Genomic DNA, 26,740 nt, shown 5'->3' on the forward strand with positions numbered 1-26,740 from the left:
AAAAGAGAAATCACTTCAAATTTAAAATGAACTTCCAGAGGAGACTATATTCCAAAAAAAATATATATACATACACAAGTATAAACAAATCACATTGCTGTACACCTGAAACTTACACAGTATTTTAATGACTACATTTCAATTCAATGAAAAAACAAGAACAACCACCAACCTCGAAAACCACCACCAAAAAAAAAAAAAATAATAAGGAACACATTTTTTTTAGTTCTTCATAAAATCATCTATATGTCATTCAAAAGAGTATGAGCATTGTTTTTTTACGACCTCCCTTTCTCTTCTTAAGTTGAATTTGAAATAATTTCTCACATATTTATAATATAGAGTTCCTGGTCTGACTGACCCCCACTATTTCTGTTGTGTTTGTATAATATCTGTCTCATCTTCACCCTCATCCCATCTTATATTCATCTTGTCCTTCTTAAAGAATTCTCCTCTTCATCCTCCTCCCCATCTTCATATTCATCTAGTTGTTTTTCCTTAGTTCAGTTCAGTTCAGTCGCTCAGTAGTGTCTGACTCTTTGCGACCCCATGAATTGCAGCACACCCAGGCCTCCCTGTCCATCACCAACTCCCGGAGTTCACTCCTCAGTGCTTTGTAATTCTTTTCTTTCATAACAGCATACTTCATATGCCAATATTTATAAATCTGAATCCTGCACTTGTATGCCTCTATATATCACACACCTTTCATATCATGACTTTGAGGGCTTCTATTTCTGTGGTGGGATCCTTTTTGTCATCATAAGGATCAGGGGAATGGTATGTGAACAAATACAGGGCAAGAAGAGTTACAAACAGAACAACTTACCTTTGTACGACCAAGGCCTGCTACAGACTTGAGAAGTTTTGAAACAGGCTCAGGCGATGGGAAGGCAGGATGACAGATGCCCTTAAACCAGGGTGATGGTTTGGGAAATGTTTCAACCACATCTTCAGCATTACTACCAGAATTATTGTCCTGAGAGAAAGTTGTACCTCTGGTCTCAAAATACCACATTTTGCTTCTAGTACAGTGAAAACAGAGAGAGTACATGAGAACATGTGTCATTTCAAATCGAGGAATAACACCAGGAGGACAGTCTTCAAATAACTTACTGTTTCTCTTAGATAGCTGAGAAGCCTTCATTAACTTCATTAACTTTGATTTTCAGGACATGCTGGGAAGAAAATAAGAGCTTGAAGAATATAACAAGTATCAACCTGAATAAAAGAATTATAACATCCTCCCTTCCTCTATGATCTAACACAAAGAGCACAGGGTCTGGAGTCATTCAGATGTGGATTCAAATCACAGTTCTGTCACTGACTGACCTGCTCATGGGGAAAGGATTATGACAGATGACATCAGAAGCACCAGAAGTTCCTCTCCTTACCCCTAATTGACTGCTATACAATACTAGGACACCTACTAGATTACTTTTCTCTACCAAAATGTTCTAGAGTAATAATTTATCCCCGGTAGTTTAGAGCACTATTGAAAAACTAAGACATTTAAATTAATTGCTATGTTTTGAAATTTGCTTCCATGATTAATATATACATGGATTATCACTTGTGAAGGGTGATATGAAAGTTTAGGTTTTAACAGAACCTTATTTAGATGGGCTAGAAACTCGCAAACAGGATAAGCTACTTCTATTCTGTTTGTCAAACAGCTAGAGACCAATGAAACAGCGAAAAAAAATTCAGCTACTTCTATGAAACAGGGAATAAACGAGGTTAAACCCATAGGGCAATGATCATGAATGAAAGCCACACTCTAAATAGAAAGCCATAAGCAAACATGTTCACAACTAGAGGCAGAGAGAGATGGACTGAAAGAACAGACATTGAAGAAATGTGTTCTGCAAGGAAAAATTAGGTTAACAGTAAATATTTTTTAAAAAATTTTAAAAAGGTAGAGGAGGAAGAAGAAAGGAAAAAAGTGAGACATGTCTAGTCAAGAACAAACTTTATGGAAAAAAAAACAAGTATAATAAGGTATGTGGAGAAACACATATATTTAGAATGTATATACAATAGATCAGTACCATATCAGTATTCTTAAGGATATACTATGAGCAAAGCCTCTGTTTCATATGATTTTATTAATATATTTTATGCATCTACACTGTTCTTCAAATTTTATGAAAATATCAACATCAGTTCAGCTCAGTTCAGTTGTTCAGTGGTGTGCGACTCTTTGCGATCCCATGGACTGCAGCACACCAGGCTTCCCTGTTCATCACCAACTCCCAGAGGTTTTACAAACTCTTGTCCATTGAGTCGGTGATGCCATCCAACCATCTAATCCTCTGTTGTCCCCATCTCCTCCCGCCTTCAAACTTTTCCAGAATTGGTATTTTCCAATGAGTCAGTTCTTCGCATCAGATGACCAAGCTTCACCATCAGTCCTTTCAATGAATATTCAGGACTGATTTACTTAGAATGTACTGATTGGATCTCTTTGCAGTTCAAGGGACTCTTGACAGTCTTCTCCAACACCACAGTTCAAAAGCATGAATTCTTTGGCACTCAGCCTGCTTTATAGTCCAACCCTCACATCCATACATGACTACTAGAAAAACCATAGCTTAGACTAGACAGAATTTTGCTGGCAAAGTAATGTCTCTGCTTTTCAATCTGCTGTCTAGGTTGCTCATAGCTTTTCATCCAAGGAGCAAGCGTCTTTTAATTTCATGGTTGTAGTCACCATCTGCAGTGATTTTGAAGCCCCCAAAAAGAAGTCTGTCACTGTTTCCATTCTTTCCCTATCTATTTGCCATGAAGTGATGGGACCAGATGCCATGATCTTCGTTTTCTGAATGTTGAGTTATAAGTCAACTTTTTCACTCTCCTCTTCCACTTTCATCAAGAGGCTCTTTAGTTCTTCTTCAATTTCTGCCATCATGGTGGTGTCATCTGAGTATCTGAAGTTATTGATATTTCTTCTAGCTATCTTGATTCCAGCTTCTGCTTCGTCCAGCCCAACATTTCACATGATGTACTCTGCATATAAGTTAAATAAGCAGGGGGATATTTTACATCCTTGATGTACTCCTTTCCTGATTTGGAACCAGTCTATTGTTCCATATCCAGTACTAACTGTTGCTTTTTGTCCTATATACAGATTTCTCTGGAGGCAGGTCAGATGGTCTGGTATTCCCATCTCTTGAAGAATTTTCTACACTTTCTTGTGATCCACAGAGTCAAATGGTTTAGCACAGTCAATAAAACAGAAGTAGATGCATTTCTGGAACTCACTTGCTTTTTTTATGATCCAGAGGATGTTGACAATTTGATCTCTGGTTCCTCTGCCTTTTCTAAATCCAGCTTGAACATCTGAAGTTCATGGTTCATGTACTCTTGAAGCCTGGCTTTTGAGCATTACTTTGCTAGCATGTGAGATGTGTGCCATTATGTAGTAGTTTGAACATTCTTTGGCATTGCCTTTCTTTGGAATAGGAAGGAAAGCTGACCTTTTCCAGTCCTGTGGCCACTGGTGAGTTTTCCAGATTTGCTGGCATATTGAGAGCAGCACTTTCACAGCATCATCTTTGAGGATTTGAAATAGCTCAACTGCAATTCCATCACCTCCACTATCACTTCACATTCCAGGATGTTTGGCTCTAGGTGAGTGATCACACCATCCTGATTATCTGGGTCATAAAAATCTTTTTTGTAGAGTTCTGTGTATTCTTGCCAACTCATCTTAATATCTTCTGCTTCTCTTCGTCCTTTATGGTGTCCATTTTTGCATGAAATGTTCCCATGGTATCTCTAATTTTCTTGAAGAGATATCTAGCCTTTCCCATTCTATTGTTTCCTCCATTTCTTTGCATTCATCATTGAGAAAGGCTTTCTTATCTCTCTTTGCTATTCTTTGGAACTCTGCATTCAAATGGGTATATCTTTCGATTTCTCTTTTGCCTTTTGCTTCTCTTCTTTTCTCAGCTATTTGGAAGGCCTCCTCAGACAATGACTTTGCCTTTTTGCTTTTCTTTTTCTTGGGGACAGTTTTGATAACTGCCTCTTGTACAATGTCATGAATCTCCATCCACAGTTCTTCAGGCACTCTGTTTTTCAGATCTAATCCCTTGAATCTATTGTCACTTCCACTGTCTAATCATAAGAGTAAATACTACATGAAACTAATTTCAGAGCAGGAAAACTAATTTCACAACAGAACACTTTACCTTAGTTTTAAAATCTAAGACTTCATCGTTTGATGTAGGCCCTAAATCAACACCAGGTTTGTTGGGAAACCTTTAGAGAAAAAACATACAATAAAAATGAGTGAGCTCATGTCCTTGAACAAAAGAAAAAAGAAAAAAACAAGTGAAAGTTTGTCTATACATGAAATGAACTTTCTTGACATGAATAAAATTTGGCCTGTTTTAAAACAGCTTTTTTTTTTTTTTAATTTTTTAAAAGATTTCATGATGTGGACCACTTTAAAGTCTTTACTAAATTAGTTCCAATGGTGCTTCTATTTTAGGTTTTGGCTGTCTGACCCCGGGTTATGTGAGATCTTAGCTTCTCTGACCGAGCATCGAACCCACACTGCCTACGTTGGAAGATGTCTTACTAACCGTCTTAACCACTGCACCCCCAGGGAAGTCTCCAAAAAAGTTTTTGTTACCTATTTCTGCGTTCATCTCTCCCAACCTATGAAATATCTAGTTAACGCTCATTCTTAGTTTCCATAACAGAGAGTGACAGCCAATGTATCGGCATAGCCTAAAAATAATTTGTTTTCACCAAAAGTTCTAACAGCTGAACTGAAAATCCCATTGATGGATTGAAATAATTCTTGTTTGCCCAAACTGGAATAAACCTGATGACTTAAAGCAAAGCAGAAGAATAGGCTTTCCCTTCTCCGTTGTCTGTTCAAGGTTCAGAGACGAATCTGAGTCCGTCCAAAAGGGGAGTCTTGGTCCGTCAGCAGGGATACCACTTACTGAGACGGCACCAATTCTCTAAGAAGTGAGTACACTTCTAAGAGGGAGTACAGGGAGTTTCCCCACAATGTCAAACTTAAAATGTACACAAGTCAAAGAACTAATTTATATCTTTAACTTATATGCTCCATGGGTACTTCTCAGTCTCTGCTGAGGGCCATGGGAGTGGACATGGGAGCCAGGAAGGCCAATTGTCAAATCACAGGTCAACTCATTTTAACCAGGGTCGATTCATTAACCTCCTGAAACCACAGTTGCCTAATTAAGTAAAAGTAGGACACAGCTACTTTACAAAGCTGCTGTGATGACTCTATGAGGTCATAAATGTTAAGCATGTAATGCATTGTCTAACCCAGAGTAGAACACTCAACAACCATTAGTTTCTCTTCTCCATGTTCCCTTAGTTAAACATATAATTTAAAACATCCATAAAATCATACCTCCTTGAAGAGTGCTCTTCAGAACTCTCACCCACTATTAAAGAAGAAAGCAAGATACATTTTAAATCAACGGAAGTAAAATACGGAATAATAAAACCTCAAGACTGAGGCTTTGTTTAAAAGTATTCCTTTCAAACCACACCTGGAAGCCACACTAGAGGAAGGAGACAGTGGTTGTACTATACTCGTAGGCCACTAATGCCTAAGAACCACTCCTCCCCTTTATAGTCATCAAATGCAAAGCAAAACAACAAAGAAAAGAACTGCTGTTTACAATGACCATAATCCTAACCAAACTCCAGGAGACTGAGAGAAAATGATACTACACCATCAATACAATCAGTACTATAAGCTGACAATAGCACGCTTAAACAGCACAGTGTTTCTGGATTTCTATTGCCTGGAGCACTGAACAGAGACTATAGGTGTCTTGCTGGGACATGACAACTTCTCTGGCTCTTCAGTTCACAGTGAAAATGCCCTATCACAAGGAAGCTTGGTCAAAGGCACTGAACCTCAGAGCATGGTAAAATATTGGAAACAAAAGTCTTCTCTTCCTGGCCCTCTTTCCCAAGGCAAGAGAAGTATGAAAGATGTAGTGATTCCAGGTTTAGAAAGGATAATCTCTTGAAAGGCAGGTGGGGGAGGCCAACGGGTAAAGGGGCTCAATTCAGTGATGAGAATGGGACTAGACTTGTACTGGTGAGCATGAAGTAGGGTACATAGAAGCTGAACTTTTAAAAAGTTCTATATATATATATATAGGGAACTATATATATATGTATATAGTGTATATATATATGGAACTTGTTTAAAAGTTCAGCTTCTGTGTGTGTCTGTGTGTGTGTGTATATATATATATATATATATATATATATATATATATACATATATATATACTAACATGTTTTAAAAGAATCTCTTGATGATGCTGTGAAACTGCTGCACTCAATATGCCAGCAAATTTGGAAAACTCAGCAGTGGCCACAGGACTGGAAAAGGTCAGTTTTCATTCCAATCCCAAAGAAAGGCAATGCCAAAGAATGCTCAAACTACCGCACAATTGCACTCATCTCACACGCTAGTAAAGTAATGCTCAAAATTCTCCAAGCCAGGCTTCAGCAATATGTGAACCGTGAACTTCCTGATGTTCAAGCTGGTTTTAGAAAAGGCAGAGGAACCAGAGATCAAATTGCCAACATCCACTGGATCATCGAAAAACAAACATCTATTTCTGCTTTATTGATTATGCCAAAGCCTTTGACTGTGTGGATCACAATAAACTGTGGAAAATTCTGAAAGAAATGGGAATACCAGACCACCTGATCTGCCTCTTGAGAAATATGTATGCAGGTCAGGAAGCAACAGTTAGAACTGGACATGGAACAACAGACTGGTTCCAAATAGGAAAAGGAGTACGTCAAGGCTGTATATTGTCACCCTGTTTATTTAACTTATATGCAGAGTACATCATGAGAAATGCTGGACTGGAAGAAACACAAGCTAGAATCAAGATGGCCAGAAGAAATATCAATAGCCTCAGATATGCAGATGACACCACCCTTATGGCAGAAAGTGAAGAGGAGCTCAAAAGCCTCTTGATGAAAGTGAAAGTGGAGAGTGAAAAAGTTGGCTTAAAGCTCAACATTCAGAAAACGAAGATCATGGCATCTGGTCCCATCACTTCATGGGAAATAGATGCGGAAACACTGGAAACAGTGTCAGACTTTATTTTTCTGAGCTCCAAAATCACTGCAGATGGTGACTGCAGCCATGGAATTAAAAGATGCTTACTCCTTGGAAGGAAAGTTATGACCAACCTAGATAGCATATTCAAAAGCAGAGACATTACTTTGCCAACAAAGGTTCGTCTAGTCAAGGTTATGGTTTTACCTGTGGTCATGTATGGATGTGAGAGTTGGACTGTGAAGAAGGCTGAGCGCCGAAGAATTGATGCTTTTGAACTGTGGTATTGGAGAAGACTCTTGAGAGTCCCTTGGACTGCAAGGAGATCCAACCAGTCCATTCTGAAGGAGATCAGCCCTGGGATGTCTTTGGAAGGAATGATGCTGAAGCTGAAACTCCAGTACTTTGGCCACCTCATGCGAAGAGTTGACTCATTGGAAAAGACTCTGATGCTGGGAGGGATTGGGGGCAGGAGGAGAAGGGGACGACAGAGGATGAGACGGCTGGATGGCATCACTGACTCAATGGACATGAGTCTGAGTGAGCTCCGGGAGTTGGTGATGGACAGGGAGGCCTGGCGTGCTGCGATTCATGGGGTCGCAAAGAGTCGGACACGACTGAGCGACTGATCTGATATGATCTGATCTGAGACTATCTCCTTCCATTGCTCAAGAGTATCTGGACCACACAGAGCAGGATGGTCCAAAGAGTGCTGGGTACTAGTGAGGGATATCATTATATCAATCCTTCCCATTATAAGGCAAATGTTTATAGAAATCATGCTTTTTCAGCTTGGAAGGCATACATCATCACATCCTAAGCTGATGAACAAGGGGAGGGAGGGAAGGATGGAGGGAGCCACGGATTCTGGTGTTACTGGATAACATTGCCCAGGGGTCGTCATGATCTGAAGCTGGAGGGATGACTCACATGCAGTAACTCCAGAGGAGCACTGCAAGCTTGAGCAAGGAGAGCAGGGGCAATGATTTTTTAAATGTTTGCACCCTGTGACATCAGAACAATGCTTAGTACACAAAAAACTATCAGTCTTTTGAAAGTTATCAGTTTAGTGAACAAACAAAAAATAAGCATGTTTTCTTTGAAAATTGTGTTTAGAAAAATACAGAAATTAACCAGAGAAAACTCTATTCTGAGTCTATTGAAGACCAAGACACTGTCATCTCTGTGTCTCCTCTGACTAGTGTAATAAACCAACCTACAGTTCTTTGATAGATGTTTTTGCTGTTCAGTCACCAAATCGTGTCTGACTCTTGTGACCCCATGGACTACAGCTCACCAGGCTCTTCTGTCCATGGGATTTCCCAGGCAAGAGTACTGGAGTGGGTTGCCATTTTCTTCTCCAGGGGATCTTCCCGACACAGGGATCAAACTGTATCTCCTGCATTGGCAGGTTCTTTACACCTGAGCCACCTGAGAAGCCCCCTTTGATTAGATAGAGGTCTACTCAGTTAAACTTATCCTTGGATACCCTGTACAATGTGCTAGATGCCACATCCAGTGGATCTAATGCTGTTTTTGTTAATGCAAAGTATTTTTGTGCTTTTATTAGAACCTGCAGAGTCCCAAGTTGTTCTATTTGAATATCTATTATGATAATCTTTTAACTGATGGCAAGAGAACATCTTGTTCTTACAAAACTATACTCTCATGACAATTGTCCAACACACAAAAGAAAATATCTGATCCTAATGAAGTCATTCCGGGACTTGGTGATGAAGTCAACTCCAGGAGTTGGTGATGGACAGGGCGGCCTGGTGTGCTGTGATTCATGGGGTCGCAGAGTCGGACACGACTGAGTGACTGAACTGAACTGAACTGAATGAAGTCAACCTATCTCACTCTCTCTGGATCTGTAAGGAATGAAGTTGGTAATCTAGACCTGCTTGGTGCAATAAGGCAAAATAACTGGTTCTCAAGCAGGCATTGCTTTTCTGCCTTCTGTACAAGTGGTAGGTATCTTTCAGAAATAATCTCTCACTACTATGCTGCACACTGGCTCAGCTTTACAGTTATTGTTTATCATTTCTTATCCTATCAGGAAGGGATTATTCAAGTTCCCAGTTTTAATGATGGGAACTATTTTAGTGAGACTAATCACTACACAGTGACTACTAACTATTCATTCACTAAATGCAAACCATTTCTAAAAGTGAAAGTTCACTTTCATAAGATGTCCAATCTGTTGTACTGTGACTATAGATGAAATATACATCATACTCACTTAAAAATTTTTTTCTGATTTACACAAAGATCTAATACAGGACTTTAGGGGCCATATTAAAGAGATGGATTTCTTTTCAGACAATACTGTCTTTGATGTTAAATCACCTACAATTAACTTCTTAAAGAACTCTGAATACTAGAGTATAAAGAAATTAATTTAAAAAATAAAATACACATGCAATTTACCCTAATTTTTTCCTAGTTCTTTAATTATTGAAACTTCCTCATTCCTACTTTATCTATGGTAGAATCACCGAGAGTAATTCAGTATCAGATGACTTACCTGGGTTGCTATTTTCAGGAGAAGTTTTAGATCTCTTTTCTTTATATTCAGAAATCAGTTGGCAAAAGCTATGTATTAAAAATGCAATAAATAATATTTTAACACTGATATGAAAAACAACTACCAAATTCTTAGATTATTTCAGACAATGTCAAAGATAATATCAAAACTTCAATTGTCACATACATTTCAAGTTTCTAAGTTCTATAAACTTTTATTTAGCATGTAGTAAAGGAGAAAGTAAAGGTCTATTTTCACCCTGCTTATTTAACTTATATGCAGAGTACATTATGAGAAACACTGGGCTGGATGAAGCACAAGCTGGAATCAAGATGGCTAGAAGAAATATCAATAACCTCAGATATGCAGATGACACCATCCTTATGGCAGAAAGTGAAGAAGAACTAAAAAGCCTCTTGATGAAAGTGAAAGAAGAGAGTGAAAAAGTTGGCTTAAAGATCAACATTCAGAAAACTAAGACCATGGCATCCGGTCCCATCACTTCATGGCAAATAGATGGGGAAAGAGTGACTGACTTTGTTTTGGGGGCTCCAAAATCACTCCAGATGGTGATTGCAGCCAAGAAATTAAAAGACGCTTACTCCTTGGAAAGAAAGTTAGATCAACTTAGCATATTAAAAAGCAGAGACATTACTTTCTCAACATAGGTCCATCTAGTCAAGGTTATGGTTTTTCCAGTAGTCATGTAGGGATGTGAGAGTTGTACTATAAAGAAAGCTGAGTACAGAAGAAGTGATGCTTTTGGACTGCAGTGTTGGAAAAGACTTTTGAGAGTCCCTTGGACTGCAAGGAGATCCAACCAGTCCATCCTAAAGGAAATCAGTCCTGGGTGTTCATTGGAAGGACTGATGTTGAAGCTGAAACTCCAACATTTTGGCCATCTGATACGAAGAGCGGACTCATTTGAAAAGACCTGATGTTGGGAAAGATTGAAGGCAGGAGGAGAAGGGGACAACAGAGGATGAGATGGTTGGATCACTGACTCAATGGACATGACTTTGGGTAAACTCTGGGAGTTGGTGATGGTCAGGGAGGCCTGGCGTGCTGCGGTTCATGGGGTCCCAAAGAGTCGAACACAACTGAGCAACTGAACTGAACTGAAAGGAGAAAGAAAAGGAAGATGAAGTAGTCATGAACTCAGGGCAGTACAGCTCCAATAATTAACTAGATTTGGCTTGGCATACAAAAAAATCTCTCGAGCTTGCAAATCCTAGCTCTATAACCAACTGTTCTTTGTTCCTGGAGGAGTTGTTTCTCTTCAGTTCAAAGTCTTCCTCTACATAACTGGGATATTACTACCTTATTTCACAAGAGGGTTAATAGGATGTAATGAGATAATATACCCCCAAAATGCTTGCAGAAATAGTCAAAGGGTGGAATAATTTCATCTTCAGCTTTATTGCTGTAACTACTTTGAAATTCCAAGTAAATCCCAATGTGTGCTTTTTCATACGTTTAACATTCAAGTGTTGCATGAAACTGTTATTAATTCTGGTAATTAGCTGTTTTTTGTGGTTTGTAATTTAGGGAATATCAGCTCTTATATAATGTGTACCTAAATTTATTTATAACATATGAATTCACTACATGAGAGAACATAATGCTCCCCCAATATTGCAGCTAATTACACCAAGAGCAGACTATGCTATGCTATGCTAAGTCACCTCAGTCGTGTCCAACTCTGTGTGACCCCATAGACGGAAGCCCACCAGGCTCCCTCGTTCCTGGGATTCTCCAGGCAAGAACACTGGAGTGGGTTGCCATTTCCTTCTTCAATGCATGAAAGTGAAAAGTGAAAGTGAAGTTACTCAGTCGTGTCCGACTCTTAGCGACACCATGGACTGCAGCCTACCAGGCTCCTCCGTCCATGGGATTTTCCAGGCAAGAGTACTGGAGTGGGGTGCCATTGCCTTCTCCGAAGAGCAGACTAATCACAATCAAGACCCGGCCTGGACCACTACTCTTCCTTCTCTACCTACTCAAACTCTGAACCAGCAGATCTTTCTGCCAATGGTTTTTAATCTCCATGTTCCTCTCCAATTCATTTGGAAGACATATCCCTACTCTTACACTGGGTACTGGCAAGTTCTAGACAGGGCTTACCTCTCTGAATTTCAACTATCTTACTTGAGATTTAGGGATTTCTGCTGAATGGATTCAGTATGGGGCAGATTCTGAAAACATTTAAAGTGGAGGCAGACAGAAATCCATTGGAAGGTTTTCATTATTACAGGAAACAGATCCCATGAGGAGCCAAGCATAATTAGGGAATCTCAGGCAAGCTGGCACCCACTACTCTGGGAAGGATGACAGGGAACCTGTGACCTAAGAAAAGGTGCCCCCACAGGACAGAAAGCTGCCTTGAGGTTCAAGTCTAGATACAAAGGAGAAAGGGAAGTCTGCTCAATCCCTGCAGGAGCACTTGACCCTCTCTGACAGCCTAAAATGGTCCCCACTGACATCTGCTAGCAGAAAAGATAAATAAGAGCCTCAAGGGCACCTCATCGTGAAGATCTAGGCCTACACGTGGGCTCCACATAAGATCTCTGACTGAGGGGGGCAGCTAGGCGGCCCAGCTGCCCGAACTGGGTGCTGGAGCTTTGTTTGCAACTGTGACTGAGCGACAAGCATACATATGAGAACAAAGGAGCTCTCACTCTGAAGTCGACCTGTGCATCATCTTAAAGGCTGGGGAACCTGGACCCGGAGGGGCGGCCTGGGAGCAAAGGTCAATTGTGAGCCCACCGCAGGATGAGTTTTTTTTTTTTTTTTTTCCTTTTAAAATGATTTTATTAAAGTCTTTATAGAGCCAATCCAGACTCCAGATCCAGCTGCCAAGCAGACCCTGTCAAGACCAGCTGTAGCAGCAGTGCTCAGCAGTAGAATCAATGCAAGCAACAGAATGATGAGAAGGAACTGTTTTTTCCCCTCCAAATGACTTGTGAAAGAGGACTGTCTCGTTGATTTTAGGGAATCCGCCGGGTTCTTGGAAAATTCAAGCAGAAGCGTATAGAGAGGCAAGTCCTCAAGAGAAAACAGGATTTGCTGCTGAACTAAATATTTCAAGACCCAAAGAACTAGTTAGAAATATCACAACTGTGACACTGTTCATACGCCATATCGAGAGGTCACACTTGGAATGAAATGGCTAATGTCAAGCTTTCTAAGGATCAAGGTCTACATGTCCTGAGATAAAGCACCCTGAGCCCACAGCCAAGAGTAACTAACTGGCCTTTGCTTGGCTTTCAGCTCTTGAGGGGGAACATCTCACCACCTTTCTCCAAACTGCCTGCACCAAACTGGAACTCTCACTGGTCACGTAGCAAGTAACAGTTAAAATTATTTTTGGCTGCAGTTTAGTGAGAATTGGCATTTTAATGTGAACACTTACATATCAAAACCACTAATAACAGCATATTCTTCTGCAGTCCATCCAAAAACATCTTGAGAAAAGATGTCAGCACCTTGCTGAAGAAGAAGTCTGACGACATCTGGTGATTCATACATGACAGCAAGCATGAGGGCTGTTCTAAAACAACAGAGAGATGACTTCAGCCTCAGGAAGCTGAGTTGACTTACCTACACAGTTAATTTGATATGCTTCACCAAGTGAACGCCTTGCCCTTTCATGAGGGACTGACCATTTACAGGGTCAAGTGTTCATCAATGGCACCCCACTCCAGTACTCGTGCCTGGAAAATCCCATGGACGGAGGAGCCTGGTGGGCTGCAGTCCATGGGGTCACTAGGAGTCGGACACGACTGAGCGACTTCACTTTCACTTTTCACTTTCACGCATTGGAGAAGGAAATGGCAACCCACTCCAGTGTTCTTGCCTGGAGAATCCCAGGGACAGGGGAGCCTGGTGGGCTGCTGTCTCTGGGGTCGCACAGAGTTGGACACGACTGAAGAGACTTAGCAGCACCAGCGGCAGCATCAGTGTTCATCTTTGCAAACTACCTCCAAGGCTAAAATGAAGGGACGGAAAAGAAGCCTCCTGTCCCACTGGGATGCCAGGCAGCAGCACTTACTATTTCAAAAGTCCATGATGGGGACTTCCCTCATGGGCCAGTGGATAAGACTCCAGGCTCCCCCATGCAGGGGGCCTAGGTCAGGGAACTTGATCTCATATGCTGCAACTAAGAGTTCCCACAACTAGGACCCCATGCAACCAAATAAATAAATGTTTTTTTTAAATAATAATAAAGTCCTTGATGGACAAGAAACGATCCTGAGGTCACTTATCTGAGGCAGGTGACTATTTAAGGGATAAATTCCCCATTTCCTCCTTAGTCTGATATATTCGGCTTCAACGTCAGCTAGAGGTTGGGTTAAGGAAAGGCTACTTGCAGGTTTAAATCAAAAATATTGATATTAATGGGAATAAAAATAGTCATGGTGGCAGTTAATGATGTGGACAAGCATGTGCTAGGCACTAAAAATGAAATACTATATATAAAATCTTTCTTACACACAGGCACCTTTGAAAGATGCATTACTATTTGCCTTGTGTATCAGGAAACTTATTTGCTGATGATAGCCCTAATCGGTAGGAAACCTAGTAATTGAACCTAGCCTGAATCTAAAGCCCATCATTTTCGTCTGTATCATTCACCTCTGATTTGTCTCTGTTAAAGGAACTGTTTATCCAATCAAAGCTATCTTTCTTCCTTCTACCTGCATTAAAAATGAAAATATCAAAATGTACTAAAATGAAAACCTGATGAGCCCACAGGATCTGGTGACAGTGAGTCATAACCACCTTTTTGTGGCTGTTGTTATTTAGTCGCTATGTTGTATCTGACTCTTTTGCAATCTAATAACATCAGCATTCTTCAAACAAAGTAATTTAAAACAAAGAGTTATCCATAAGACAAAACCAAGTCTTTTAGGTTTACTATGCATCTTATAAAAATACATACATACAAAGTAGAGGTTAAAGAATTCTTTTAAAAGAATTAAGAAACTCGATACTATCATGAGGTGAACTAAAAAGCAGAATCCATATTTCATAAAGCTAATAAAACTAATTTGAAATCCCTCAGCTATTACCAGATCAACCAAACAAACAAAAAACAGGTTGCGTATGACATCAGTCAATATTATAAAGGAATATGAATCCTGCTATACATTCTTGCTATATATTGTTCATGGTTCCCAGTCAGAATAACTGACTTTCTACCTAAGTGATGATGTGTTGATCACAAATGAATCCTCTTATTCATTTAATCTTGATATTACCATCCTAGAACAGCACTAAGGGTTTTAAAAAGAAAAAGAACAACGGTACCTTTTCATCTTATCAACCGCATGTATATTTGCTTTTTTCTTTACTAAAAATTCCACCATTTGCCCTCTCTTTTCACATATCGCAAGTAGCAGTGGTGTCAGGTCATCCTGTAAAACAGGGAAAACCATTTCTAATGTACACAGTTAACCTATTTCTAAACTGAAATTAAAACCGTGCAATAGATTCTCTGAACTTAAAAATAAAAGTCAGAAAGTAAATGAAAGAGAGCCCCCCCCTCCTCATCACCCTGTGCACCTTCTTTCTCTTTAATCTGCTCCTCCTCTGGGCCTTCCCTGGTGGTCCAGTGGCTAAGTGTTAAGCTCCCAATGCAGGGGGTGTGAGTATCATTTAGCTACTGTATCAACTGCATATTTTAGGGACAATGCTGAGGCAGAAATATATAATACTATCTGTAGCATGCATAACCTATCCAAGGATGACCATGAGTAAACTCAAAAGGTTTACAGACATTCCAGTGGGAATATTATTCTCTACATGAACATGCCAAGAGGGAAACTTTTTCTTTTTTTTCAAAAAATCAACTGTGGGAACCCTGTTTTACTGCTTTCTCAGACATGTCTCCTGGAATTTAATCTTACTCATTCTCTCTTCCTTGCTTGCTCTTTCCACCGCCCTTCCTTAAGTTAGACATTCTGGCTGACAGGTCAGCATTCGCTAGATGCTAACTGCATGCAGAATGAGCGCCCTTCCCACCTTATCTTCAAAGACCCTTCTTGATGACTCTCATGTGATTACCTCCAGACCACCAGAAGGAAGCTTCCAAAATCCTAGAGTTCTGGTGTCTGTCTTGCTTTACTGCAACATAAAATTACCAATAAATACATGCTCAACATTTTCTTGGGGAGTTGCTCTTCCATCAGCTCTCCCTGTGCTGTCTCTTATAATCTTGTGTGTTTGTGAGAGTTATTCAGTGTGAAACTGCCACAACCAACTTAAAAATTCTAATTTGAAAAATTCAATCCCATTCTTAAGAGATTTTTTAAAATATGAAATCAATTATAGACTAATTAGACTGTCTTTAAAAACCTTCAAATATTTATCAAAATAAACTATCAATCAAAAATTGGAAACTCAAATGCTTATGGACAGAAAGCTGATGACCTGAGTAAGTGAAAAAGCCAGGTGAGACTGGTAACCCTGAAAACACGTGTCCCATACAGAAGAGGTGGCCTCTGCACACAGACCAAACAGTAGGATGGGCTCAAGGGCGTCCAGATTTGGTCCTTGGAGAAGCCTGAACTTCTGCATGAGCCTCCTAAATTTGAAATGTTGACTCAATGTGTGGAGGATACTAAACATATCCAAGGGCCATGTTTGGTTTATGGCCCACTTTTGGTTTTATGTTTGCTGTTTCCAAACAGATGGGTATAAAGCAAATATTTGTATGTGAAACCTTTCCTTTCTTTAGTATCATATGTTTCACAAAAAAAGTGGGGCCCCATATGTAATAAACATGGCTATTAAGACTCATAATTCAAGTAAACATAAATTCTTTTAAAAAGACTCATAATTTACAGTCAAGAATGTTTCCACTGCCTGTTGAAACTACAGTCTATCTCTAGAATTCTTCTAGACTGTTAATCAAATGGAAAATGAGTTTCCAAGCCTGCTGAAAATAAATGCTTAAAACAATTCCCCTCTGTACTGTTACTAACTTCACGGGTTTTAGAGCTCTCATCTGCTTATGCCAGGGATCAGCAATTCTAACAGACACACTGCAAGAGTCTGTCCTGCAGATGATACCAAAAAAGGCTCAGGAGTTACTATTACTGCAACCAGGAAAACCCTGTTGGTAACAAACATCTGTTGACCTAATGACCTGGATGATAAGTGAAGGTGCAAAATCCTTAAAGGGTCAGACTCTACAGACGAAGTGACTTCGCCATGAGCAAATCGCTAAAGACTCTCGGAGGGTCACCGAATGATGAGTGGTTGGAAGGAAAAGGGGTTGTTGTTCAAGCCCATAGATATTGCCAAAGATACTCCTTTTAATGTCTCAAACATGGGGCAGAGAAAAAGTTAGGCTAATAGTGTTGGAAAGGAGGGAGCTGATGGAAGCAGCTAGCATTGATCAAACTCCAGCCCTTCTAGAGACTACTTTCTTTTGTGAAGGGGGCATTTAGAAATTACATGTATTCATTCCATAGTTATTCATCAAGGATTGGATCAGAATCTCAAGGGAATAGTTCTAAATACACATGTCCAAATGTTCCTCAATTTACTCAGTCAAAATCTACAGCGAACAGCCTAGGCTTATACATTTTTAAAAGAAGTTTTCCCAAATAATTGTGGTTCACCAGCAGAATATAACTGAGAATTACTGCAGCAACCACTCCAGTCTCATCTCTTACTCATACGGCCAATTCCTTCTCTTATGTGAAGGTGTGAATAAAAAAGAAAAGTGTAAGAGGCAAGAGTCATCAAAACTGCAATTTTTAAAAATTTCCTGGGTAAACAGTGGTAGAACAGGTACTAGTAAACCCAAAAGGCAACCTGATCTCATTATTTATAAACCCCTTACTTCCTTCCCATCAAGACATTCTAGATGGGAGAGCAGAGTCTAGACTCTTATCTAAGTGGATCGTTCTGCCAGAATAGGATAATATCAGGTAGTTATTTGTTCTCTCTTAATTCCCACTTCATCACCACCTGTTCACTGTCAGTGTTTTGCTCAGAGTCTTCTTAAAACTGGCACCTAGGCAAGTTTACAATTCACTCACACTCTTTTTCAAAATAACAACTATTATCCCTGAAAACTGAAAAGCATATAAGAAATCTATAAGCTGAAGGGAATAAAAAGCACAAACCAAAATCTCGGGACTTCCGTGGTGGTCCCGGGGCTGGGTCTCAGTGCTCCCGGTAAAGGCCTGGGTTCGACCCCTGGTCAGGAAACTAGATCCTACATGCTGAAACTAAGCCCAGCTCAGCAAATAAATAAATATTAAAATAAATGAATCCCCTTCTTGGCATTTCCCAACTGCCAAAATTCCAGCTTGACTTGCAACTTTTCACTTGCTTGCTCCTTTTCCTTTCCTTTTACGCTCTTAAGACTTGGGCAATGAGAGAGAAACTGTGTTTATATAAACCATTTTTCATAAAATGGGAATTTGTGAACAGCAGCAAGATTTCTATTATGTTGTAAAATGCTTTCGTTATGTTTGAATTTTAAGACAAAGTCTACTGAGGCAAATTTTGCTTTACTGTGTTATTTTAGAGTGATTAAAAAAAAAAAAAAAAAACCTTAAGTGGGGGAAAATATTTGGAAAATGTTTTACCTCTAACAAGTGCAGTGTTATCACAAATACCAGCCAGAAACACATAAAGGAATGCTTTACTCTCTAATGCTTGAGAAATATCATGCTTAAAGTGAAATCTTAGACAGTTTAGTTTCTTCAAAATACTTTCATTCAGGGAAGGCTGGAGCTTCCAAACACGGAAAACTGAGCCCACCTGTGAGAGTGGAGGGAGTTCCTGGCGGTGCTGAAGAGGCCGGACTTCACATGCTTCCTGAAGAAAGAACAGGAGGGGCAGCTCCCCAGGCACAGCTGCCACCCCTCAGAGCAGCTCCCCGGGGCTGAGCGTGGAAGACCCCGCGGGGTACCTGGTGAACCAAGTGGTCACCAGCACAAGAGAACGCCCTTGCTGGGTGTCAAACATGACCTGACCCACCTGGCTGGATCTCAGAACCCGGAGTCCTGGAGGGCTCAGCGCTCCAGGCCTGCTGCCTCCCAGGCCCACTTGCACTCACCCAGCTCCCCCTGCTGGGCACTGTGTCTCCTTCCTCCTCTGCCCACCCCCAGCAGCCCACATTCCCTGAGCCCCTGTAAACAGCCAGTGCCCATATCACTTCATTCCCCTCAGGCCTTCACTTCCTGTGGGCTCAGAGCCCACCACCCACTCCCACGCATGTTCTAATGGGAAAGCCTTCCTTCTAGGGTAGAAGGGTGGCTGGCAGACAGAGCTCTGCCCTTTCTGGGGGCACCGACTTTTTTCACCCCCGCCCCCTGACTCGGGTTTGGAATTGTTTTTCCATGGTTACAGGGCCTCATGGACACTATTCAAGTCAGGGCATGTTTAACAGGAGGATTCCTACGTGCTGTTTCTCACAAGTCCTTTGTTTCTTTTTAAGCGGAACAGCACGCTGCTCCCAGGAACTGGGGTCATTGTGTGAGACAGGCTTGAATCTCCTTTAGTAAACATCTCTTTACGACAAAACTGGTTAGTCTCGGTCCCCTTTCTTGAGATACGGATTGTCTCCTGAGCTTGTGACCATCATCATCCCTTGTTCCCTTGGTAACGGCTACTGTACCTTTGGTTTTCTGATCTTTATCATTGACGAAAGAAACTTCTTGTACTACAGCCTATATATACCCACAGAAAAATCATTAAAGCACCTTTGCTCCATCAGAGCTTGGGTCCCCGTGTCTGTCTGTCTGTCTTTCTGTCTCTCTCCCCGGCTGATTCCTTGGAGCGCAGAGACCCGTCTTGCTCACTCTCCTGCCCGGGCTTCTAAGACTCTCGAGAAGGCGCCCTGTGCGTTCACCCCACCTCGAGAGGGCGCCCGGTGCCTTCGTGAGAGACACAAGTCCTGTCTCAAGGACTTTATTGGTTTTCTGCGTAAACCAGGGAGTAGCGGCCTCTTTCTTTCTGTCACTTTCTTATATCGTCGCCTCCAGACGGCCAGGTCCCAGTCCATTAAAGGACCTCAACCATTCGGTTTACCTATTTACATACTGTTGTAAATAAAACACTTGTAGATTAAAAAAAATGCTTCACAAACATTTGGTAAATAAAGTTAGGTGACCGATACCTTGTTCCTGGCTTCTATATCGGCGTCATAGGAAAGCAGCTTTGCTGCGAGTGATACATTCTGGCAAAAGACAGCGTAGTGGACAGCGGTGTTGCCACAGACGTCCATGACATTTGGGTCGGCACCATGCTCCAGCAGAAGAGTCGCACACTCCTCCTCTTGGCATTCTACGGCCTGTTAGTGTTGTGCCAAGAAACAGAGTGTAAATTCTAGGAATTCAAAGTAAACAGGCCACAAGCTTCACCAGTTTGCTATATTTCAATGAGATAAATTCACTTTTAGTCTCAGGAAATCACACCCATCTCATGTGGACACGGTTCGCTGCCCCATACCTTCATCAGCGCTGTCCTCTTTTCATTGTCACAGAGGTTAAGCAGGCATTTTCTCTCCAGGAGGAGAGTGACCACCGCTGAATGGCCATTGGCACAGGCCAAATGGAGCGCAGTCCTAGGAAAGCAAGAGCAATTTTTAGGAAACCCTAGTGTTACTGTTTCAAAGCAAACAATCGTTCCTGTGATTGAAAACATTCAATAGCATGCTATTCCTATCACTCTAAAACAAATGTTTCATTTTCTTCTGGAGAAAGAACAGTCTATATTCGCTTTAGCTCTTCTTACCACAGTAATGAAAGAACTATCTACTTGAATAGAACGAGCATGACCTTGAGATTCAGCTCAACTTGGGTTTGTATTTGACTTTCACTCTGTCACTCATTAGCCGTTGCTCAGCCTCTCTGTGCTTCAATTTCCTCATCAACAGAATGGAGAGGGAGTAGTAGTTATCTCACAGGACAGCACTGTGATGCTTACATGAGAGCCATGCAAAGGGTGCAGAACCACTCCTGGCAGATAACAGCTCAGTAACTGTTAGGTCATATTATCATATTTATTGCTACTACTACTAGTTTACAAGGACAACATCTCAATGAAGTCAAAGGATATGACTCCTCCTTTGCAGATATATTTTGAGTATTAGAGACAACATTGTACTTCGATGATTCTAATATGCTCATTTTCTCACATTTTAACATCTCTGACATTGGAATATAATTTATAATTCACAGACTTTACAAATTGTAGAATTTTTGTTTGTCCATTTCTCTTTTTTCCTGTTGGTCTAATTCCCATGAGATGTTTTCATCTAAGTCTGCTTTAGAGATGATGTATAATATATATTATTATATAATACAGGTGTACGACACAGTGATCCACAATTGTTAAAGGTTATACTGCATTTAAAGTGACTATAAAATATTAACTATAATCCCCATGTTGTACAATAAATCTTTGTAGCTTGCAGGATTTTAGTTCCCTCACCAGAAGATCGAACCCTGGGCCCAGAGCAGTGAGTCTTAACCACTGGACTTCCAGGAAATTCTCAAGATTCCCTTGACTTCTGAAAAGGCTGAAAGTTGTCACAGGATACCAATCCTCACAAAAAATTCTAAAACAAATTGAAAGTACCAAATTATTTTTATCTGTGCCACGTTCCTATGGAATATGGAATGAAGCAGGGCAAAGGCTAATAGAGTGTTGCCAAGAGAACACACTGGTCATAGCAAACACTTTCTTCCAACAACACAAGAGAAGACTCTACACATGGACGTCACCAGATGGTCAACACCAAAATCAGATTGATTATATTCTTTGCAGCCAAAGATGGAGAAGCTCTATACAGTCACCAAAAACAAGACCGGGAGCTGACTGTGGCTCAGATCATGAACTCCTTATTGCCAAATTCAGACTTAAATTGAAGAAAGTAGGGAAAACCACTAGACCATTTAGGTCTGACCTAAATCAAATCCCTTATGATTATACAGTGGAAGTTAGAAATAGATTTAACGGACTAGATCTGATAGATAGAGTGCCTGATGAACTACGGAATGAGGTTCCTGACATTGTACAGGAGATAGGGATCAAGACCATCCCCATGGAAAAGAAACGCAAAAAAGCAAAATGGCTGTCTGAGAGGCCTTAGAAATAGCTGTGAAAAGAAGAGAAGTGAAAAGCAAAAGAGAAAAGGAAAGATATAAGCATCTGAATGCAGAGTTCCAAAAAATAGCAAGGAGAGATAAGAAAGCCTTCCTCAGCGATCAGTGCAAAGAAATAGAGGAAAACAACAGAATGGGAACGACTAGAGATCTCTTCAAGAAAAATAGAGATACCAAGGGAACATTTCATGCAAAGATGGGCTCGATAAAGGACAGAAATGGTATGGACCTAACAGAAGCAGAAGATATTAAGAAGAGGTGGCAAGAATATACAGAAGAACTGTACAAAAAAGATCTTCATGACCAAGATAATCACAATGGTGTGACCACTGACCTCGAGCCAGATATCCTGGAATGTGAAGTCAAGTGAGCCTTAGAAAGGATCACTACGAACAAAGCTAGTGGAAGTGATGGAATTCCACTTGAGCTATTTCAAATCCTGGAAGATGATGCTGTGCAAGTGCTGCACTCAATATGCCAGCAAATTTGGAAAACTCAGCAGTGGCCACAAGACTGGAAAAGGTCAGTTTTCATTTCAACCCCAAAGAAAGGCAATGCCAAAGAATGCTCAAACTCCCACACAATTGCACTCATCTCACACTCTACTAAAGCAGTGCTCAAAATTCTCCACACTAGGCTTCAGCAATATGTCAACCATGAACTTCCAGATGTTTAAGCTGGTTTTAGAAAAGGCAAAGGAACCAGAGATCAAATTGCCAACATCCACTGGATCATCGAAAAATCAAGAGAGTTCCAGAAAAACATCTACTTCTGCTTTGTTGACTATACCAAAGCCTTTGACTATGTGTATCACAATAAACTGTGAAAAATTCTGAAAGAGATGGGAATACCAGACCACCTGACCTGCCTCTTGAGAAACCTATATGCAGGTCAGGAAGCAATAGTTAGAACTGGACATGGAACAACCGACTGGTTCCAAATAGGAAAAGGAGTACGTCACCCTGCTTATTTAACTTATATGCAGAGTACATCATGAGAACGGCTGGGCTGGAAGAAGCACAAGCTAGAATCAAGATTGCTGGGAGAAATATCAATAACCTCAGATATGCAGATGACACCACCCTTATGGCAGGGAGTAAAGAGGAACTGAAGAGCCTCTTGATGAAATTGAAAGAGGAGAGTAAAAATGTTGACTTAAAGCTCAACATTCAGAAAACTAAGATCATGGCATCTGGTCCCATTACTTCATAGCAAATAGATGGGGAAACAGTGGAAACAGTGTCAGACTTTATTTTGGGGGGCTCCAAAATCACTGCAGATGGTGATTGCAGCCATGAAATTAAAAGACGCTTACTCCTTGGAAGAAAAGTTATGACCAATCTAGATAGCATATTGAAAAGCAGAGACATTACTTTGCCAACAAAGGCCTGTCTAGTCAAGGCTATGGTTTTTCCAGTAGTCATGTATGGATGTGAGAGCTGGACTGTGAAGAAAGCTGAGTGCTGAAGAATTCATGCTTTTGAACTGTGGTGTTGGAGAAGACTCTTGAGAGTCCCTTGGACTGCAAGGAGATCCAACCAGTCCCTTCTAAATGAGATCAGTTCTGGGTGTTCTTTGGAAGGAATGATGCTAGAAACTCCAATACTTTGGTCACCTCATGCGAAGAGTTGACTCATTGGAAAAGACTCTGATGCTGGGAGGGATTGGGGGCAGGAGGAGAAGGGGATGACAGAGCATGAGATGGCTGGATGGACGGAAAGAGTTGGAGTGAACTCTGGGAGTTGGTGATGGACAGGGAGGCCTGGCATGCTGCAATTCATGGGGTCACAAAGAGTCGGATACGACTGAGCGACTGAACTGAACTGACTGAAATCAACTTTCAGATTTTTTTTCTTTTCTTGTTTTGGTGCCGAAACCCAGGAAACTCCAGAATGTTGCCTTTGAAACCACTCTTAGAGAGGTCTCTGGGGTGGGATATGTGTATTCTTTCTTACAACTGATTTATGATGTTGTACAGAGGAAACCAACACAACATGGTACAGCAACCACCATCCAATTAAAAACATTCAGGTGAATGAACAGTAGAACTAGAAAAAATGGTCTTCGTCAGCACACAAAATGTATAGATAGGAATTTCAGTTTTCTTCTGGTACTTTTCTCACCCTGTATATTTAAAATTTTTGATCTATACTCCCTCTGAACTTTTTGGTGAGATAAAAATCTAGTTACTTTTCTCTAAATAGTTACCAGGCTATTTCTCCACCATCTACACCTAATTTATCTTTCTAATAGAAAATGTCATCAAGCAAATTTTTATATCTAAAAGGGCAAATCTTTGTCTACTATACAAAACTTTCAATTTCATCACAATTGAAGACAGCATGTGTAACCCAAAATCTTTAAAACCACGATGTTTATTTGGTTTAAATATGGAAAAACCATAGATCCTAAGAAAATGTCCTCTTAGTCAAGGACACACCCAGCTTCCTACTTCCAAGCTGTCTTCTAAGGTCCTTCTCTATACACCTAAGTGTATACTGATATAAAATGGATATTGCATTGTATCTGAAGAATTTTTAACCCAGAAGTTGACCTGTCATGGGGATTATTTTTCTTACTATGCAGTTTTCTGTAATACATAACATTATGGTATAAAAATGTGTACATTAAATGCCAACAACATCAAAAATCTGTCCATTGCCAATATCCACAATGGACAATCCATGGGAAGAAGAGTTTTCATAAATCACATGAGAAAAACAGGGTGAGAGCCAGGGAGTTCCAGAAGATTTCTTGAGAGCTATAGAACTTGAGAGTTCTTACTCATGAGTACATCATGTTAACACATGCATAACAACAAAGGAAGAGGAGGAGAAGGAAGGACAAAAAAAGACGCTTTTCATGTTTCATTTCAGTTCCGTGATTACTGACATTCAGTTAAATCACTTTAAAATGACCAGTAAAGTGCTCTATAAGGGGAATTATAAGCGGGTCCGAAAGCAGCTAAGGCTTTTGCAGCCTATCAAGTCTGTGGGGCGCTGGATCCCACAAAGGTGTCTGTGAGCCTTGGAGGGGAAACTCACAGGAGGGAGCCCTGCCAGGCCCTTCCTCCCCACTTACCTGTTCTTCTTGTCCCTGTCATTCAGGCCATTCTTTCTGAGCAACAGAACCTGCTGCACTTTGGCTACGTTGCCTACGCTGGCAGCTTTGTGGATCTTTTTGAGGTCCCTGTCTCGGATGTGGTACCCGGGCTGGAAGCTGGTTCTACGATGACCTCTGTCTCTCCCCAGGCTGATGGAGGAGTCTAAGGGCGACTCGCCCTTCTCACTCCTGTAGCCAAAAATCTTCTTCATCGCAGAGCCTATGGGCTCCAAACACACCTCACCTCCCCCTCGGCTCTTCACAGTCCCCTAAACCCAACACAAGCACTACAGGTAAGCCTGTAAGCTTAATGGTTTGCTTAATGGTTTGCTTAAGGTAAGCTCAACGGTTTGGAATCTTTCATCCCAGAATGATCGTTGCTAAGCGACACCTCTAAACACATTGCCCGTGTGCCAGAATGCCCAGTGTGCATGTGCAAGAACTGGAAGTGCATTTTTCAAAAGAAGCAAACAATATCAATAAACCCTTACCTAAGGGAAGAAGGAAAGAGAGGAAACTGAAATAACCACAGAAAGGAAGGTGACATTACAACAGATACCTCAGAAGTAAAGAAGCATAATCATAAGGGGACGTTATTATTGATGAACAGTTACAAATTGGAAAACCTAGAAGAAATAGATAAATTCTGAGAAACATACACCCTGTCAAGACTAAAACAAGAAAAAATAGAAAAACTCAACACTCCAGGAACAAATAGATTCAAATATTAATTTTAAAAAAAATCCCAAAAGTTAAAATCTTAGGACCAAATGGCTTCACAGCTCAATTCTACCAACATTCAAGAATTAAAAGTAAGACTATGCATAAAAAACACTTGAAAAAATTCAAAACCCATTCATGATAAAAAAAATTCAATAAAATAGAAATTTCCTCAATACCATAGGTGGTATGGTATATGGTATCAAGGCCATTTATGAAAAGCATGAAAAATGAAAGTGATAGTCACTCAGTGGTGTCTGACTCTTTTGTTATGCCATGGACTATACAGTCCATGGAATTCTCTAGGCCAGAATATTGGAGTGGGTAGCCTTTCCCTTCTCCAGGGAATCTTCCCAACCCAGAGATAGAACCTAGGTCTCTCGCAACGCAGGCAGATTCTTTACCAGCTGAGCACCAAGGAACCCCAAGAATACTGGAGTGGGTAGCCAATCCCTTCTCCAGTGGATCTTCCTGACTCAGGAATTGAACCAGGGTCTCCTGCATTGCAGGTGGATTCTTTACCAACTGAGCTAACAGGGAAGCTAGTCTACTTGGGAAAACAGCGTCTGATAGTAGGAAAAGCAGGGACCAAGAGGCTTTGACCAGGATGGCTCCCATTGTTAAAAAGAAAAAAGCCCTGTCCTGTGGCTGATTCATGCTGATATTTGGCAGAAACCAACACAATACTGTAAAGCAATTGTCCTTCAGTTAAAAATAAATTAAAAAAAAAAAAAAAAAAAAAAAACCTCTCCCTCAACTATGCTGCCCCCTTTACCTGCAGCCTCAAAGGTGCTCAACCCACAACCAAACACCCTGAAGGAGCTGCCCAGCCTCACTCCTTCTCGCCACAGCCTAGATTCTGCTCCCTCACTCTGGAATTGTTCTCTCTGCCACCGGAGCCGAAATCAAACGGCTTGCCTACAGGTGAAGGGGGAGAGCTCTCAGCACTTCAGGTCACAGGTGCTAGATGGTAAGGTTCAGAGAAAGCTGCCAGTGATGTTACCAGGGTATAAACATCACATGGTGAGGCCACGAGCTGGATCCTCACTGGAGGGAAAAAGAGCTCAAGACCCTCAGTCCCTGATCTGTCCCCACAGATGGGGAGGGGGGCAGGTTGGCGTGCATACAGTCACAGGCTGTTGTCACTTCCTGGCGGGGAGGGGACTCCTGCCC

At 40.9% G+C, this 26,740-nt stretch overlaps 1 protein-coding gene across 1 annotated transcript; it reads right to left on the reverse strand.

The window, feature by feature from the left end:
• Positions 1 to 934: 934 nt before the first annotated feature.
• On the reverse strand, positions 935 to 25,521 carry LOC113903638 (putative ankyrin repeat domain-containing protein 19). The gene is made up of 10 exons (XM_027560117.1): positions 24,827 to 25,521; positions 20,088 to 20,202; positions 19,756 to 19,929; positions 14,925 to 15,031; positions 13,027 to 13,164; positions 9,615 to 9,682; positions 5,402 to 5,435; positions 4,197 to 4,266; positions 1,117 to 1,178; positions 935 to 1,025 (listed from the first exon to the last, which is right to left on the reverse strand). The coding sequence occupies exons 1-9, from the start codon at positions 25,057 to 25,059 to the stop codon at positions 1,125 to 1,127; spliced, it is 993 nt and encodes a 330-aa protein (XP_027415918.1). The 5' UTR covers positions 25,060 to 25,521; the 3' UTR covers positions 935 to 1,025; positions 1,117 to 1,124.
• Between the last annotated feature and the right edge of the window lie 1,219 nt (positions 25,522 to 26,740).

The sequence above is a fragment of the Bos indicus x Bos taurus genome, chromosome 13 (assembly GCF_003369695.1).
Source record: "Bos indicus x Bos taurus breed Angus x Brahman F1 hybrid chromosome 13, Bos_hybrid_MaternalHap_v2.0, whole genome shotgun sequence".
Taxonomy (NCBI): domain Eukaryota; kingdom Metazoa; phylum Chordata; class Mammalia; order Artiodactyla; family Bovidae; genus Bos; species Bos indicus x Bos taurus.

Excerpts from the sequence above, each read along its gene's own strand:
- LOC113903638 (XM_027560117.1), bottom strand. The coding sequence starts at position 25,059 with ATGAAGAAGATTTTTGGCTACAGGAGTGAGAAGGGCGAGTCGCCCTTA. Across the intron at positions 13,165-14,924 it reads GCGGTTGATAAGATGAAAAG|AACAGCCCTCATGCTTGCTG; the intron begins GTACCGTTGTTC and ends CTGTTGTTTTAG. Across the intron at positions 5,436-9,614 it reads TCCTGAAAATAGCAACCCAG|TGGGTGAGAGTTCTGAAGAG; the intron begins GTAAGTCATCTG and ends CTTCTTTAATAG.